Below are 17,147 nucleotides of genomic sequence, written 5' to 3' on the forward strand. Positions count from 1 at the left end.
GGTGAAAGGCGCCATGCAAATGACCATTACTTTACATTACTTTAAGAGAAACTCATTCTCATGGGAGGGCTTCTTGTGTGTGCTAGTCAGCTTTCAATGTAGCAAAGGTGCTATTAGACCTTACCTACATGTTTACTGACTACTTCAACAGTATCTACTGCTTCCCCTCCATCTCTTCTTTCTGTACTTTCTCTCTCTCTATAATGTCGTGGAATTGGAGGGATCTTTTATGATTAGATTAGAGAAAAGGCTGTCGTGATTGTAGGAATGAGATTGAACGAGTGATCCAGACGTCTAAATGAATCACAGGCTCAAATAAGGGCGCCACAGAAAGGTTGAGCTACAATGGCATTAAGGAGGGAAGGGAAACTGTTGGAATATTTTGGATTGCATTATTTTCTTTGTATTCCAGCACGCATGCTGCAATCAGCCACGTTGTGGTGCACAAAGCCTTTCTATTGACATTGGGATGAGTTTCTATCACGCCATGGCAAGGTTAAGGGGGAACATGCAAGAAGTTATTGAAAATCTGAAGACATAGTTGCTGTACAGGGTTTAATGAAGTGCTCATGTACACAGCTGTATTGTTGTTTCTATGCAGTAGTGATTAAGACAGGGAAATTAATGGACCATTTAAAGTCTGGGGCTGGAGTATTTCGTGATTTTTACACAGATACTAGTATTTAAAAAATGAAATACAATACTCCCTACCTGCTCGGTCCACACACCCTCTACTCCGCATGTAACCTGAGACTGGGCAATCTGATCCTCACCGTTTCCTCCCCTGGTTTCTTGTAGATCGTGTGCTGCTAAATTACCCACCCGCCCGCTCCCTCTTGTTAACACCCCCCTCCCTTGTAATGTTCCCTTATCATCTGCTTAACTTGCCGTATACTTTCCCCTATGATTTAGAAAGTACCCTGTTGCTTCTGGAAACTAGGTCTGTGCTCAATAAATGCCACAATACTAATAATAATAATCAGTGGTTCGAGTTGCAGATGTCAGTAAAATATCTGGAAAAGTGCCTTGACAATTCAACTAAGAGTTTGACAAATGTTGTGTAAAACAGTGAAGACATTATCATACTCACATCACATCAAGGTAAGAAAAGGTCCCAAACCCACCTACCTGTGGAAAAAAGCTTTCCATAAAAACAAACTCTTTTGGGGACTATTTATCATGTCCACCATCAGTGATTCATGATAATAAATGGTATTAACATTACATGATATTTCTAGAAATCCTACCATCGTTTGTGTATTCCGATCACAGAAGTTAGAGCACAGTGCAACCTAAATCATAGTTACACAGAAGCATAATTAACCAAATGTTGATTGACCATTGTGCTTGGCTTTTGCTATCTATCTGCCTAACTTTTCACAAAGACGTCATATGTGGCGGGGCAGTACTTCTTGAAGATGTATTCTGCAACTGTGTTGCTTCCAGCAGTCACTGATCGCTGCTCTTTATTCATATAATTCCAGAAGTGCAAGGCATAAGAATTGTTAAAAATATCCCTATTCTTGTCCCAAACACTGAAATAGTGAAACCATTTGTCATAGGAGATGGGGAAGAACCTCTTAGGTTGAAGGTAAGAAAAACTTGAGCACATGGCATCTCCAACCTTCTCAAAATTTGGCATCTCACAGAATTTTGCGGCTACCCTTGTGTAAAGTAATGGGCCCTGCTGTATCCAAATGTCGCCATTGTAGTTTTTTACATAGTCTTCCATGCACTCCCAAAGGAAGGGGTGATGCTGCCGGAAACCAAGTACAGCACTGCTGCAGAGTGTAGGGCTTTCAGCTGCCAGGAAGTCTTCTACTGGTATCTGCCTAATAGAGATGACATCTGTGTCCATATAGATACCACCATATTTCCAAAGCAGCACTTCCCTGCAAGCATCCGACACATGATGAGTCCAGTACCGCTGCTTGGCTGGATTCACCTGCAAAATTGAGACAACAGTGGCCATTTTAGCAGTGTTACCTCCTTCTAACTTTGGTTCACATTTTTTCATTGAGGTTTGGTTAATAGCTGAACATTTCACAGCTGCTGTGGGACGAAATCATTGCATTTTCTTTAAGGATACAATTGGGTATTTTAACACAAAATGTAAAGCCTTCTGGCACCAGGACTGATAACACACCAATTGTATTCACAATATTACATTCCATCATGTAACGATTACATTGATAATTCAATAAAAGTAATTAGGCTGACACTGTATTTCTTAAACATTCAAATTATCCCCAACAATTACCAGGATTTCCTGAAGTGTGTTAAACAGCTCCAGGCAAGCAGATAGCTTTTCACAGAGATACATAATATTGAACAATACTGTGATTCAAAAAACAAAACACAGGGATTTGACATTTTTCCAGATTCAACTAATCTGCATATGAGCTATCAGAATGGCCCGCAAAAATAAAATGTTCAGTGACCTATTTCCTTGGAAGCTTGAATATATTTGATGCTTGGGGTTTAATATCACATAAAAAGGTGATCTCTCCTATAATTAAAATGTTCCCTGCTTGTTATCCCCTGCCCCTCAGGATTTGAAAGGAAGGACCAATATGGAGATTTCTTTAATAGGTAGGCTCAAAAGTGTTCAAATTAATCTACTACCAGATATCTTGCATGTAGTAGAAGCACTCTCTTTTGACATACCTAATCCTGTTGTGCACCAGATTCAATGCAGGATCGATAGATTGATCTGCAAAAGTAGACTCCATGAATTTAATGTAGTAACCTTAAACGGCCTAGAATTGGGGACAGTCTCATCACTCCTGGCATTCACAGGAACCTCTTCACAGGTAACTCTTCTCTTCACAGCCTAGGAGTATTTTGGAATGTAAATTAGCTTCTCTGGCCATGCGCTTAGAGAGTAAATCTGCACTACATGTTGGCAGTGATCTAATTTGGGTTGCAACTAAGTCCAGGGAGAATCCTTCAGGGGACTTCTTATCTACATTTAATTGATCATACTACATGAGAGATATCTCAGAATACAAGTTCACTGCTTGTGTTTTGCCACTGGTTCCTGTGTTTTGGACCTCCTTTTTCCCATGGAATGTCCAGAGTTGCATTTCGACGCTGAGAGGCAGGGGGGCTATTAGGTTTAGGCGAGCTATACCACAATGGAAATCCATTGGATTTTTAGGTCTGTTACGGACATTTACATTTTATGGAATCTGATATATTTTCTTACATTCAAATACAACTCTGGATTACTCAGCATAATATTAGGAAGTAGAGTGGGAGAACAAGTACACCCCTCAAGAAACTGCTGCATGACGGTTTCTAACTCACCTGCTCTTTAAGTAAATGAGAAATAATCCTATGTGGGCAATTGGCAAGTGGAGCTCTGTCATCTGTTTACAGAAAATACTTGGTCTGAAATTTGGGATAGAGGGTCATTCAGCTGTATTCAAAGGAATGAAAGCTATTGGAAGATCCTAGTTCAATGTAACAAGGTCGCTGCTCTAATACATAGTGTATGTTCAGCAATTCACCACCAATATTGGAGGAATTGTGGGCCAGTAAGAAGCCTTTTACACATAGGGTGTGGTGTCCCAAGGTATTTTACCTTTGGAATGAAATGATTGATTTAATTCAAAAGGTCATTCAAATGAATTTACCATATGATACCCTAGTTAATCATGTGGGTACTATAGCAATTTCCTCTGCACTCTCTCAGGATCAAACCAGTCAAATTCCTTTGCAGGTAAGGTATCAGTAGCTCAATGGTGAAAGAAACTAACCCCCCACTGACCATTTCTGTATTTTGGTGGAAGCTTTGGAATCATCTTGTATGGACAAGCTAACATACTCCTTGAAACATACTTAAGACACATGTGTTTATATGTGGAGTCTTCTGCTCAATTTTATTCAGAATATTGACGAGTTAGAGTGCATGCCAACATTTTTGGGTCATTTCTCCTTCTGTTAATTTGAGTCTGGTGCAGGTTACCATTTTGGTGGGTTATGGATTTGTCCCGAAATGAGCACAGTATCTGCTGCGATCATTTCAAGACTGAAAACCTCTGGTTTCACACAAATGTTGCTATGCATGCATTACCAATCTCATTGCGATTAACTGTTTTTGGTGAAAACTGAGCACAATTGCTGAGTTAAATTGATATGGTTATGTTGATGTAATATATTTTATGAATTTTCTTTTATTTGTTTTATAATTATTCTTTTTTCTTTTCTTTCAGTTTTGCTTGTTCCAATGTAAACACCTTTGCGGAACGAACTTGCTGAAAAGAGGTTTAGTGGCCTTAGCTCATGAATTATATTTGTTATGAAGAGCACATTTTTTTGCTTGTAAGAATTGGATTGTGGATGCTTTTTCAAAAAGGGCTACACAATTCAAAATGATCCGGAATACAAATGATATATCGATGCTATCTATGTTATTTCCATGTTCTATATTAAGGGCCCGATTCATGGAAAAGAGGGCATTAATACTGCAAACGCCACACACCGCAAACGACACTGCGCAAGCCTGCGCGCATAAGTAAATCTGCGCGCTCCCCTTATTCATGGATTAAAATGCACATTTCTAGGTGAAATGCAAAGGGAATCGAGCTGCTTGAGGAACGGCCACAGCATACCTGCACGCAAAACAAAAACCAAGCCATATACCAACCTAAGTGCAAACCTCCACATCCATCCCTGATCCACCACTATATGTACCCATTTTAATATAACCACTATAAAGCAATAAAAAAAAATGTATGTTACAAATAAAGTTCCACTGTAGTTCCACCGTAGTTCTTCACAATCCTATCACAAAAGCTGAATAGTCACAATCTCCCCTTAAAAACTACTGCAGGAGACTAATCCTTCAAGCTCTTATTGACAGCACATTTCTACTAAAGAGAACATTGTTTATATGGATTTTGAACAGAAACCATTAACTGAGTTAATTACTACATTACAAAAAGTATTTCTAAACATGTGCAGTGTCAATATAGATACCTCTTCAAATTTATGTGAAGGTTAATGGATTCATATATGCAGCACAAAGCCATATTTCAATGCAGAGGGGTATAAACAAGAACAAAAAAAAATCCATTGCCATAGACAGTGATGGTCGAGGGTATGAAATGATAGGAGACACCACTATGGCACAAGAAATCCATGTTGAAAAAACATCCCCATACAAACTTTCAACCAAATGTTCCTTTCAACCAAACAAACCATCCAGTATACAAATGTGCATGCAGCTCAACATTTAACGTAAGGCATCAATCCTTCAAATGTTTTTGACAATTCCTAAATCCCTATGTCAAACTAAAAGACAAAAGTAGAACAAAACAATGGACTCCTCTCCAATGCGCAACCACCCTGGTCTGCAAGGAGATTCATTAGTCTGCATTTTGGGATCTGCTTGCAAAAGCACCTTCCGCCACATCAAAATGTTAGAAACACACCATTCCGCTACATGCAATTTTGTGCATAGACTATACAATGCGAAAATTCATGCTCTAGAACTACAACATTTAAATATCACTCTCCTACATTGAACCACCAAAGGACGCCTTAAAAAGATAGAGCACATTCAAAGTAAGCACTTTGGAATTTAAGTTCACTTAGACAATTCAGCAACTTCAGAAAACATTACTGAAAACTTCATGCACACCAACCTCCTAACAAACATATACAAAAAATAAAAAAAGAAATAGTTCAGTTTCAAAATACATCTGCTGAAATACCAGACCAAGTATGTGTCTGTTGTCAGATAACCTTTTTATAAAAACAGCACAATTACAGTTTATATGACCTACAAAATAGAGGACAATGAAGAATCCTAATTGTTCAAATAAGCATTATATCTAACAGCAGAAAATAAATACAAAATAATGGACCCCTCAATGCTTTGCACATACTGCAACACAAAGCTTGACAATAACCAAATGCCATCACATGATATCACTAATAACTTAGAAATATTCCCACTTCCAAAGGCTAACCAACATGATTAATTAAAATAATCAGCCAATTTCTACACAACTTAACAAACAACAACCTTGTGGCTGTTCTACAACATAGGAGGTGTAGCTTTACACCTACTACTGCTTCTTCCAGTAGAACCTCAAAACAAATTACAATACTACAAATTATCAGCATAAGCTGCTACCGAAGTATGCAGAATTCTGCAATACATGAAAGTGCTCTTAATAGAGGATGTAAGCATGATTTCCAACCTCATGTTGGCTTTTATTCACCTAAGAATGCAAGAAGTCCCAAAAACCGACTACGAAGATCTGTTTGAAGGAAAACACATTATTGTTTTCCGAGACCTCCTACAGTTAACACCAGTAAAAAGGTCAACCTATTTTCAAAACATTAGGATACACACAATACCTCAACACACTTGGCAGCATTGTAAATGTAAATCTCTGGTAGCATTTTCAGTACAGAGAACTAACTCAAAATATGTGGCAATCTGCAGACCTCACCTACGCTAACATTTTAAAAAACATTAGAACTAGTCTGCTTACTAAAGATGCAAAATCCATCCTAAATAGTAGTAATACCAAAAACTGACTACGAAGACCTTTTCGGAGGAAAACACATTATTGTTTTCAGAGACCTCCTATATTTAACACCAGTAAAAGGTCAACCTATTTTCAAAACAATAGAACAAAAACAATGCCGCAACACAATCGGCAGCATTGGAAATGTAAATCTCTGATAGCATTTTCAGTACAGTGCACTAACTCAAAATATGTGTCAGTCTGCAGACCTCAACTATGTTAACATTTTTAAAAGCATTAAAACTGATATGCTTACTAAAGATGCAAAATCCATCCTAAATAGTAGACTAATCCATGAGCTATATGGGGAAAACCCATCTGCTCCTGATGGCATGCAACCATTCACTCAGCAAAATATAAAATGCATGTCCTTAATGCCAACCCTTGCAAGCTGTAGTTAATTAAATGAGACAATGTAAATAAAAGAAATACAACCCATACTGCATATCAGCTTCACAGACAAACTAGAAGTGCACAGCATGACACAACCTATATGTCAACAAGCAACAACATAACTAAATATCTTAGAAAAATCTATCTCCAGCAGAGCTGGATTGGAGAAAATATTAACTCTGTGCCTAATCAGCAGAGTAATTCTGAAATGTATCCTTGATGTAGAACAAGGTTTATTTAATGGAGCAATTGGTACAGTTGGCTTCCAGACCTATCCCCATGACAACAACATTCAGTTTGTCAACATCCACTTTGGCAAACTTACAGAAGTTAAAAAAATGGCTGAACAATAGCACGTTTCCTTCTGTTCAAAAACATGTATGTAAGGAGAGAACAATTTTCTCTATCTCTTGCATATGCTGTCACTATTCACAAATTGCAAGTTATATCCTAGATCATCCATTGATTGATATTGGCAGCACAGTCTTTAAGGAAGGTATGTTTTATGTAGTATTTTCACGTCTGTGCAGACTCAATGGTCTATTTTTATTTTTTTTATGTATTTATTGATTTGGCTGAAAATGTCAACCTTTCAATATACACTTAAAAATAATATTAACAATTCAAGCAAATTCATTTAACAAAATAACAATTTAACAATTTTCATACTCATGAATTTACATAATAAAACACAATAACATATTCAGTGATTTATAAAAATTAAAACACTTGTACTTTCATGCTATCATATTCAACATGTGGATATCATGATGTCAATCAGTTAACATTACGTTCTTCAATTGTCTCATCAATGTTTTCCAGTTTCAACACTTTCAAGTAGTTCATAATTGCATAACCTAGGATCCTTGACTGTATGTGAAAAAGATAATTCCACAACATTTGCTCATCTCCAGCATCATATGCCTCAAAGTACTTTCTGAAGTGTATAATTATAATTGATTACAGATTGGGGCATTGAACCATAATGTGTTGTAAAGTTTCAGTCGCTTTTTTACAATATCGACACAGTACAGTTAGTTGTGTAAGTGGATACCATCATGCTAACATTTCCCTAGTTCACTATAAATTCAATCTGAAGCGTAGTAGACCAGCACAATGCTGACGATTTGGCAATTTTTCTAAATAGGGTGCAATAACTCCATATTGTTTTAAAGCAAATGAATTTCTCTTAACGTCTTGGTATGTCAAACATTGGTTCCTGTTACTAGTCCAATCGGATTCCCAGAATTTAGTTTTAGCATTAGTGGGATTGGTGAGAAGTAGTTCATTGGAAACGTCTGCATAGTGCAAGTACTCTTCTACGTTAGATTTCCAAGATCTAATGAAAATATTTTGAGAGATCCTGACATAATCTGATGGAATTGTCAATAGGCCATTGCCAATTGTTTAAGCCAAACATTTCCGATATAAGGTGCACAATTTCCACTTTTAATGCGCATGAATTGAGATTAAACCCACCTCATATCTAATTATGGGTATAGGTACAGAAGATGGTAGATTGAGCAAGGTTCTCCAATATTTGCCTTCAATTATATCCCAATAAACCTTAGTTTTCCAGCGTTTGGTCTCAGATCTGTATGAGTATGGGCATGACTTTCTGTTTATAATAGATTACAGTTTGAGAAATTTAAAATGTTCAATATCTATTATTGATAATACGTGCTTGAGACACTGTTGTGGAGAGTTTCATTTTTAAACTTATGTCGTGAGGTAAGTCAGCAGGATGATTATTTATCTTTATACCTAAATAGATATAATTTGAGACTATTTGTAATCTTGTGTTATCTCATTTCCAGTTGTTTATTGCAACCCATTGTGACTGATTTCCAAATTGAATGATTTGGATCTTTTACGTATTTATCATGATCATGTTATTATATGCATATTTTTCCAAGACTTTTAACATATTGCAGACACCTCAATGTGTTTTTGCAAACAGAACAAGGTCCTTTGCATAAAGAAGCCATTTTATCACATGATCTCCCAATTTTGGAGAGTCAAAGATGGTGTCCAACAAACCAATATCCACATCTGATATAAAAAAGTTAAATAGGGCTGAAGCAAGAATACATCCTTGCTTCAGCCCTCTTGTTGTGGATATGGGAGTGGATAATATGTCAACTTGACTCAATCTTATTTGAACTGATGTATTGTCATGAAATTCAAATAGCCATTTTAAGAGGTTCCAGGGGCACCCGCGGTTTGTTCATTTTAAAATAATCGTCCCTTGGCACTGAATCAAAAGCTGTTCTAAAATCTATGAAAGCTACATATAGAGGCTGCTTCTTCTGATGGTCATGAGATATAAGAGAATTTAAAGTAAACAGGTTGATACTAGTTTCAAGACTTGGAATAAAACCTGTCTGATAAGGATCTTGTAATTTTTCATTGACGAACCATTGATTGAATTCCTTGAGCACCACACGGGCAAAGATGTTCCCTGGGCAGTCAAGGAGGGCTATTTGTCTATAAGACCCAGGGTCCATCCTGTCTCCTTTTTTGAACAATGCAATTATTATTGATTTTTTCCATGATTGTGGGATCATGCCTCTGAGCATGATTTCATTAAAGATGTGTTCCAAGATAGAGGCCCATATAGCTGCATCTTTTTTAACATGCTATTATTCGGACAGTCTGGTCCAGGGGCCCTCGATATACTAAGTTTTTATGTATAGTGTAGAAGATCATTACGATCAAAAAGGATCCTGTGATTCCAATTTTGCTCTCCTATATTTAGTTGACATTTAGGTAGTGGGGAATCATAGACCTCTCGAAAATAATTGTTCAATGCAGTCTCTGAAATAGGGTTAATTTGAACAGAGGCTTGAGATTTAAAGATTGCTTCATTCAGTAACACCCATATATTAGCTGATGCTTTCGATGCTATGCGTAACAACATCTGTTCACTGTCTTGTTGGTATTGCAAAGTTTTACTTCCTTGTGTCCAATTCTTATATGTCAATTTTAGATGTCATGTTTCAATTAATCTTGCCAACAGTGGAAGATGTTTTCGATTTCGAATTGATCATCTTAAGGTCGCTTTCCTGTCTTTCAGTATACCTTCAAAGACAAGTATGTATTTGTAAGATTGTTTTGGAATGTTTTTTTTAGTTTGCATACATTTCTACATGGATGTTACATAACACGTTCCTTTTTGAACTGTTTTGAGGTTGTTAAATTCCAGTAGGGTTGCTTCCGACCACTTGAGGCAATTTCCGGTGTTATTTGCTGTGATAATTCCTCTATAGTGGTCATTTGTTTTTTGAGCATTAAACACTTCCACGTCCATGTTAGGCATAATTGATCATGATCACTTAGTTCTGTTGGTTTGATAACTAAGGAATTTTTTATGTCTAAAAATTCTTGGTTAGTATAAATATAATCAATTATCGCTCTTGTGGAGTCTCTACGCCATGTATAATTGGCCGGGGTATCACCATTAATGGCTCCATTGAGCATTATGTACTGCCTTTCTTGCATCATTTTAGACCATGTGTGTTCTTCTTCTCTACACATCTCATTCCCTATAGGTAATAGGTGAAGATTTAAATCTCCAGCAATCAGGACAAAATTGATGTTGTTTTCGGTCATTATGTTATCGAGGATAAGAGAGACATGTTCAAAAAAGATATTGGTTTCTGCCCCAATAGATGTTTACTATAACTATATACATCTTTTTCAATTTTTACCACTTGGATGAATGGAGTGGAGGATTTGTATAGTTCTTAGTGGTGATAAGTAAGCCCGCCATTGGGCGGCCTCTAGATTGTGTTATAGCTGGAGTAATAACTACATTAAATGCATCCCAGATGGGTAGATCTGGTAACCATTTCTCCTGCAAAATAACTATATCATATAAGCCCAAGTTGGCTTAATTTAAATTGATGAAATATATGAAGCCACGGGTATTCCAGGAGACAAGGTGAACAGTTTCCTGCATTATGCATGGTTATGCCTGGTAATGTACATTTGAATCATTGCAATAATTAAAGTTGCACTGTTCAGGATGGGAAGACACAAGTTTAGATTTCTCTGAGACATAGATTTTCAGAGTTTTTTTTTAGAGTGGTTGTGCCTCATTAGTATCCAACACTGAAGCTCTTGATTTAATATAAAGCCCATTTCATACAAGGATGGTCTTTCTCTCCAAATAATATTTGCTATTGCTCCGGAACGAATGAATAAACGTGCAATAGAGAGATCACAATCATCTAAAAACTCTATCGCGTCTATGTCAGTTGACATGAAGTTTTCTAACTTTGGAGTATCCCTGCATATATACAATATACTTGAACGATTGAGATCAAATTTAGAGTAGGGATGTTCATGACATTTGATTACTAGTCAATGACAATTTTTATAGAGTTTTTGTTTATAAGATAGTGTTCTGTTCTTATTTACTATCTTCCATGCTAGAGGATTAGGCTTTTGCAGGAGTACATTCTGTTCCAGAGATGTTTTTTTTTTTTTTTTTTAAGATAGGGGACTGCCACTGTGGGGTTCACACTTCTCGGATCTGTTAATATTGGTTGGTAAAATGGAATTGCGATCGAAATTGAATGAGAACCCTCAGATACAGGTGGCTTATCTTGACCATTTGAGATGTAATGGGAAACAGATCTCCTTATTCCATCTTGTATTTTGTCATTAGTTAGATTCACGTCTCCTGGTTTAACTGTAGTGATGGACATATGTGAAACAGTCAGGCTAGATTGACTGTTATTTTCAGAAGTTTCTAATTCCTCAATTCATGAAGACGTTTATTCGGAAACACATTTTCCATAAACGACAATGCAGAATAAGATACAATACAAAATGCATGAGATAAACATAAAAACACATTAAATAAGGTGATAAGGTTAAAAAGTGTGTGCGTGTATACGGATTCAAAACCACCAGGGGAGTACCTGAGTAGTCAATAAATTGTCAATATTCAGATGATTTTTGAGAAATGATTTTGGTTCTCCGATGCCAGGCCTTTCTCAAATAGTCCACCGAGTCCCAAGCGACGGGCAGTGTAGCAGCAGACAGTAGATAACAAAGGGCCAGCCTGGCTTGAGACATTCCGGCGGACCTCAATAATGGCAAGAGTGTTTTCCTCATTAAGTCCAAGTAAGTAGGGCAAAAGAGCACAAAATGGAAAAGGTACTCCACTGGGCACTGACAACAAGGACAAGCCTCAGATCGAACATTGTGAGACCAATTTTTTTGTTTGGGCTCCCAACCATAGACAGTCAAAATGCGCTCTTGTAAGTACCCAGCAGTCATAGGTTTGGTTACAATGTAACAGATACGGGTGGATAGTGTCTGCAGTGGTTAGAACAACATGCCTTCTATTTGCACTAATGCCCAATTCAGAGAACTCTCTATTATGACTCAAGGATGGATTAAAACAATTGCTTATGAGCCCTCACATCACACAGAATCAAAAAGGCTGGAGGACAGATGAGACTAACACAATTTAACTGACTCACACATTTCTGAACATACATAAGCCACAGTATTTTTTTTTACAGCCGGGCTTTTCACCAATGCTATTAAGATTTTAAGTGAAAGAACAGCTTTCTGGTTTGACCATAACACCAGCCAATGCACAAGGGGGGCCATTAACCATTAGCCATTCATCACCAATATTAGGACACCCAAGCTCTAAATGGGTGCAATAATTTGGCACTGACTGCGGTAACCCAAGTAGTTTTTTTAGAAAGGTATTATCAGCTTTTTCAATACTTAAAATATGTTCAAAGCCCTACAGTGCAGCCCCATAATTGGTGGCTGTTTTGGTGGGTGCCCTGAACAATCGTTTTGGAAACGGGACAAGCCACCCAATGCCTGTCTCATCCTCGTACTTTGTTTGTCCACATGACCGAACCCTCGCCAGTTCTCAGTGAAGCAGATTCCCAAATATACAAAACTAGTGACACTGGGAATAGGTTCTCCACCACTCAGTATCCTCCGCATCTTGAGGTGTTTAACACCTGTGCTCCTACAAGCCATAACAGCTGAGAGTTTGTGTGTAGCCATAAATTCAGTGTAAACATCCACCAGACGTTGTAAAGCAATGGGAGTACACACTATGATGACAATGTCATCAGCATAACCTAGGACAGGCAGGGGTACACCTCCTATCCTGATGTAATCACTGTTGGAACTACGCTCTTGTAAATAGTGTTCTCGCGGGAGCACATATGCAAAAAGCTACCCTTCATTTTAAAAAAACAACAACAGCTGCATTCGAGGCACAATAAATGCCACTAGCTTACCTCAAAATCTTCAAAACTGCCTCGCAAAACGTAGCGAGTCTCGCCATAGCCCAAAATATATTTCGGTGACACAGACATGATACAAGAGACTACAGAATATTCTGGCCTTTATAGGTACCTGGAGCCAGGGGAATTCTGTTGTACATCAAGACAAATAGAACTTTGAAAATGTGTTTGCTGTGGCTATAAATACAAAAGAAAAGTAAGTTTAGAATTGTATGCATGTACTTAAATAGTAGTGGGAATCGATACAGAGGACTTAGATGTATCTCTGTTTGTTTCACTGGGTCTTTATTAAGTCATAGGCACTGTGAAGGATTGGTTCCATAAATCTACTCGCCATCCAGTGAATTGACACATGGGAGTGAGTAGTTGAGTGTGTTAATACATATTATACACACATGACAAAAATAGTAATTAAAGTGAAGAAATATGGGATGACACGGGATATTGGCACTTTATGCATGTCTTTTAGATTGAAAACTGATTCACACCATTCCAAACATAAGGGCAGACCCAATCGTTTGTACCTTACGTCCTGAAGAAGGTCTCGAGAATGAAAGACAGCAAACTAAAATGTGGACCGAAACACATGTCGACGACTATGCAAGATAATCTGGTTAATACATTGAACGCAAAAAACACGACACCTGAAAGCTAAAACTGGGTCAAATAATATTCATGATAATTATGTTTTGGAAACAGATGTATTAAGAGAACAATAAATTACGTACACTGAGTGAAATCTGTTGTTTTAGGAAGTGATTGAATGAATGAGTGTAATTGGGATTGTGGATGAAAGTTGAATATATCAAGTATATGACGATGAATTGTTATTTATGGTTTTAAAGCATTGCATATAATAATGTACTATGTGTTTATTGATTAAAATGTATAATAATATGTTTTGAATAATCTGTGTCATCTACATCCATTGGTCCAACCCTTGTTTTTTGTAAACCTATATATTTTGCCTGAAGGACCAGGGATTAAACGCAGATACCCCCCATTATTTTTGAACCCTTCCAAAGAGTGCCTTCCAAAAGTGCAACATTGTGCTGTATTGGAGGCACAATAGGTAAAGCAGTGACTATAGGATTATGAGCCACCGTCCCACCCCTATATAATTTGGTTGAGGAGTTTGGGAGTTAGATTGCAGGATGTCCCAGTACGAGCCCAGAGATGGCTAACACTGTGTGTTCTACAACAAGTTCTTTAATTTCCATAATATCTTTCTTTAGACCTCTTAATAGGTCAACCATAATGCATAGGGTTGTACTTAAAGAATTTTTAAGGGCCCCTATTTTTTCTAAAACCGGGGCTAGCTTTCTGTCCAGTACCACATCCAAAATTCTAAAATCACTTGAAGCTGACTCCAAAGAATCATTACGTGCTACAACAGGGGGCAGATTCCGTATGGACAGCTTCTTTCACTTCCTCATAAGTTAGACCTCCAACAAGAATCCTCCCTCTTTCACCAACCATTGGGTCAATTTCCAAATGATGGTTATTCAATGTAGTTTTGAGACATTGTGAGAGACTGGGGATTAAGGAGTTTGGGGAGGGTAGCAGGGGCATTATTTTTTCACCATGTGCACTAGACGGTAGGCTAGCAATTTCAATAGCTCTTTCTGTGTGTTGGATGCACTCTTCCAATTTGCCTGCCATTTTCATAAGGTATTCATTTAAAGTTGATTGACCATGATTGACCTGGGAACCTATACCTTTTCTAGGCTTCAATTTAGGATTGATGCCGGTAATATCCTGGGTTCCTGGCACACCCGAAACACAGGGCTTGCTTTTTTTAGTTTTATTGGGAACCAATGGGGGAGCTTTGGCCTTACGTTTAGACATAATTCAGTAGCACTAAGAGCAGCCCTCACTTAAACCAGAATGGAACTCACGGGAAAAAGGTCCTAGGATCTTTAAACCAAAAAAAATATATATTAATAGGAGGACTGAGCATGTTACTTAAAGTGCAAATGCAGAGAAAGTAAAATGATTCACACAAAGTGATAAAAACACACAGGCACTAGTTAAAAAGCCCCATAGGGGGAAGTATAAAGAGTATCAGTAGAGATGCACTAAGAGCACAGGTCAAAACAAAATTGTACCATAAGGCTAGGGTAAGGGGGGGGGAGATTCACTTGCAGCCTAAAACCCTAATACCCTAAATAGCGAAATCAGGGAGAGAAAGTAAAAAAAAATAGTGTAATAAGAGACACAGTTCCACTTCCTTTCCAGCAAACTCTATAATAGAGAAAAGAAAGGTCACCGCAGCCAAAAGCATGGACAGGGCATGCCCAACAGCTCAGGAAAGGGCAGACAGTGAGGGCAAGGCACGCCCGACAGCTTGAGGAGCTGCCTTAGTCTGTCTCTCCGCCCCTGACCTCCAACTGCCACTGCCAAGTTCCAAAGTTCCAAAGTTGCCACTGCCAAGTTCCAAATATGAAAACTACCAGGTAATATCCAAGGCCAAAATATAACTTATTATAGCAGCTGATAAACAGATGACTTAATTGACATCATCAGGGTTCAATTTACATTCAGTAGGAGCATGGTTTTTGAACACTGCCGATTTTATGAAATCCTTAATGCCAAAGTGTCATAACGGAAGTCACAGCTGTACACAAAGAGGGTAGTCCTGGTAACAGGCGGTTCCCTTATTCAAACGGCTTTGCTGATTTAAAAAAAAAAATGAAACATAGGCTGGGGGACGGGGGTGGGTGGGTTAAAAGTCGACCAACCCTCCGCCACACATTCAGACATACACCCAGCTCACACCCAGCTCAGAGTACTTCTAGGGAGAATGGGCTGCGTGTGTCGAAGAGTAAAAAAGCACATCGGTCAGGCAGCGTGACAAATAAAGTAAAAATTCCAGACTTAATGCTGGCTGGGGAGCCATGATGCGCAGTGTGCAAAAGAGGGCAGGCCAGGAGAAAACAAAATGTAGAGTGTCCCAAAAGTGCCTCACCTCCTCCGGGGGCCGCCTGCACTGCAACTACTGTGCCCGTGTCCCAAAGGTTTTCCAAAGTGAACCACAGCTTATTTTCAGCAGTCGCTGTGGACCGCAAGGCTAGGGCGTGATGCAGCCTTCAATCCATGCAGAGCCGCACAGACTGCAAAGACTGCCTTTTACCGCCCTTCGCCGCGTGTGGAGGCTTTTCAAGGCAGCAGTCAGGTTGTGGAAATAATTAACCCCTCATCCTCCACCAGCACTCAGAGGCAGACTGCAAAGACTGCCCTTTACCGCCATTCGCCGCTGCTTCGCCGTGTGTGAAGGCTTTTCAAGGCAGCAGTCAGGCGGTGGAACTGATTAACCCCCTCCTCCTCCAGCAGCACTCAGAGGCTGACTCCAAAGACTGCCCTTTACTGTCCTTTGCCCTTGGATTTAGGCAGCAATTAGGTCATCTAATGGCTTTTATTTAATTGGAACTTGAGATGTTACTATACATATAATATCCTGCTTAGGAGTAGGATCTTTAATCACTGCATATTAATGTATTCACATTAGTTATCTTTGTTTGCAAGGTGTGGATAATATTTTAATGAATCGCCTCGTTTTTGTTTTAGCTTGGGTCTTTTTTTGTGTTGGGCTACTTTTCTTTTTAGTTTAGTGGATTCACACATATCTTTTATTTATTGTTTGTCACAGTTTGGGCAATTTTCTCTTTTGAAAAAATGTCAAATGAGCAGGGCACATACAGTTTTACTTGCTCATCCAAGTGGATCGGAGGAGAAAGGAAAGATGTGGTGGCATTTGAACCTGCGTCCGCATCAGAAATCTTAACAGTATTTTCAACTTGTTTCGGTAATGAAATAAGTGTGTCTGCTTGTGATTCAGTTGACAGTTGATTTAATATATTTTTTCTTGACTGTAAGTTAAGTAGGGGTAGGATTTTATGCAGAGATGGCCATTAATTAA

The 17,147-nt window shown here is 38.3% G+C and overlaps 1 protein-coding gene across 1 annotated transcript in view; it reads right to left on the reverse strand.

Moving 5' to 3' along the window:
* Positions 1 to 850: 850 nt before the first annotated feature.
* The window catches only part of LOC138491506 (alpha-1,4-N-acetylglucosaminyltransferase-like), a 234,769-nt gene continuing 218,472 nt past the window's right edge, over positions 851 to 17,147 (reverse strand). Inside the window, exon 3 of the mRNA XM_069618040.1 lies at positions 851 to 1,945. Coding sequence (XP_069474141.1) covers positions 1,370 to 1,945 — 576 coding nt within the window. The 3' untranslated portion in view covers positions 851 to 1,369. The remainder of the gene's footprint in view (positions 1,946 to 17,147) is intronic.

Source organism: Ambystoma mexicanum, chromosome 10, assembly GCF_040938575.1.
Source record: "Ambystoma mexicanum isolate Mex_15411 chromosome 10, UKY_AmexF1_1, whole genome shotgun sequence".
Classification (NCBI taxonomy): domain Eukaryota; kingdom Metazoa; phylum Chordata; class Amphibia; order Caudata; family Ambystomatidae; genus Ambystoma; species Ambystoma mexicanum.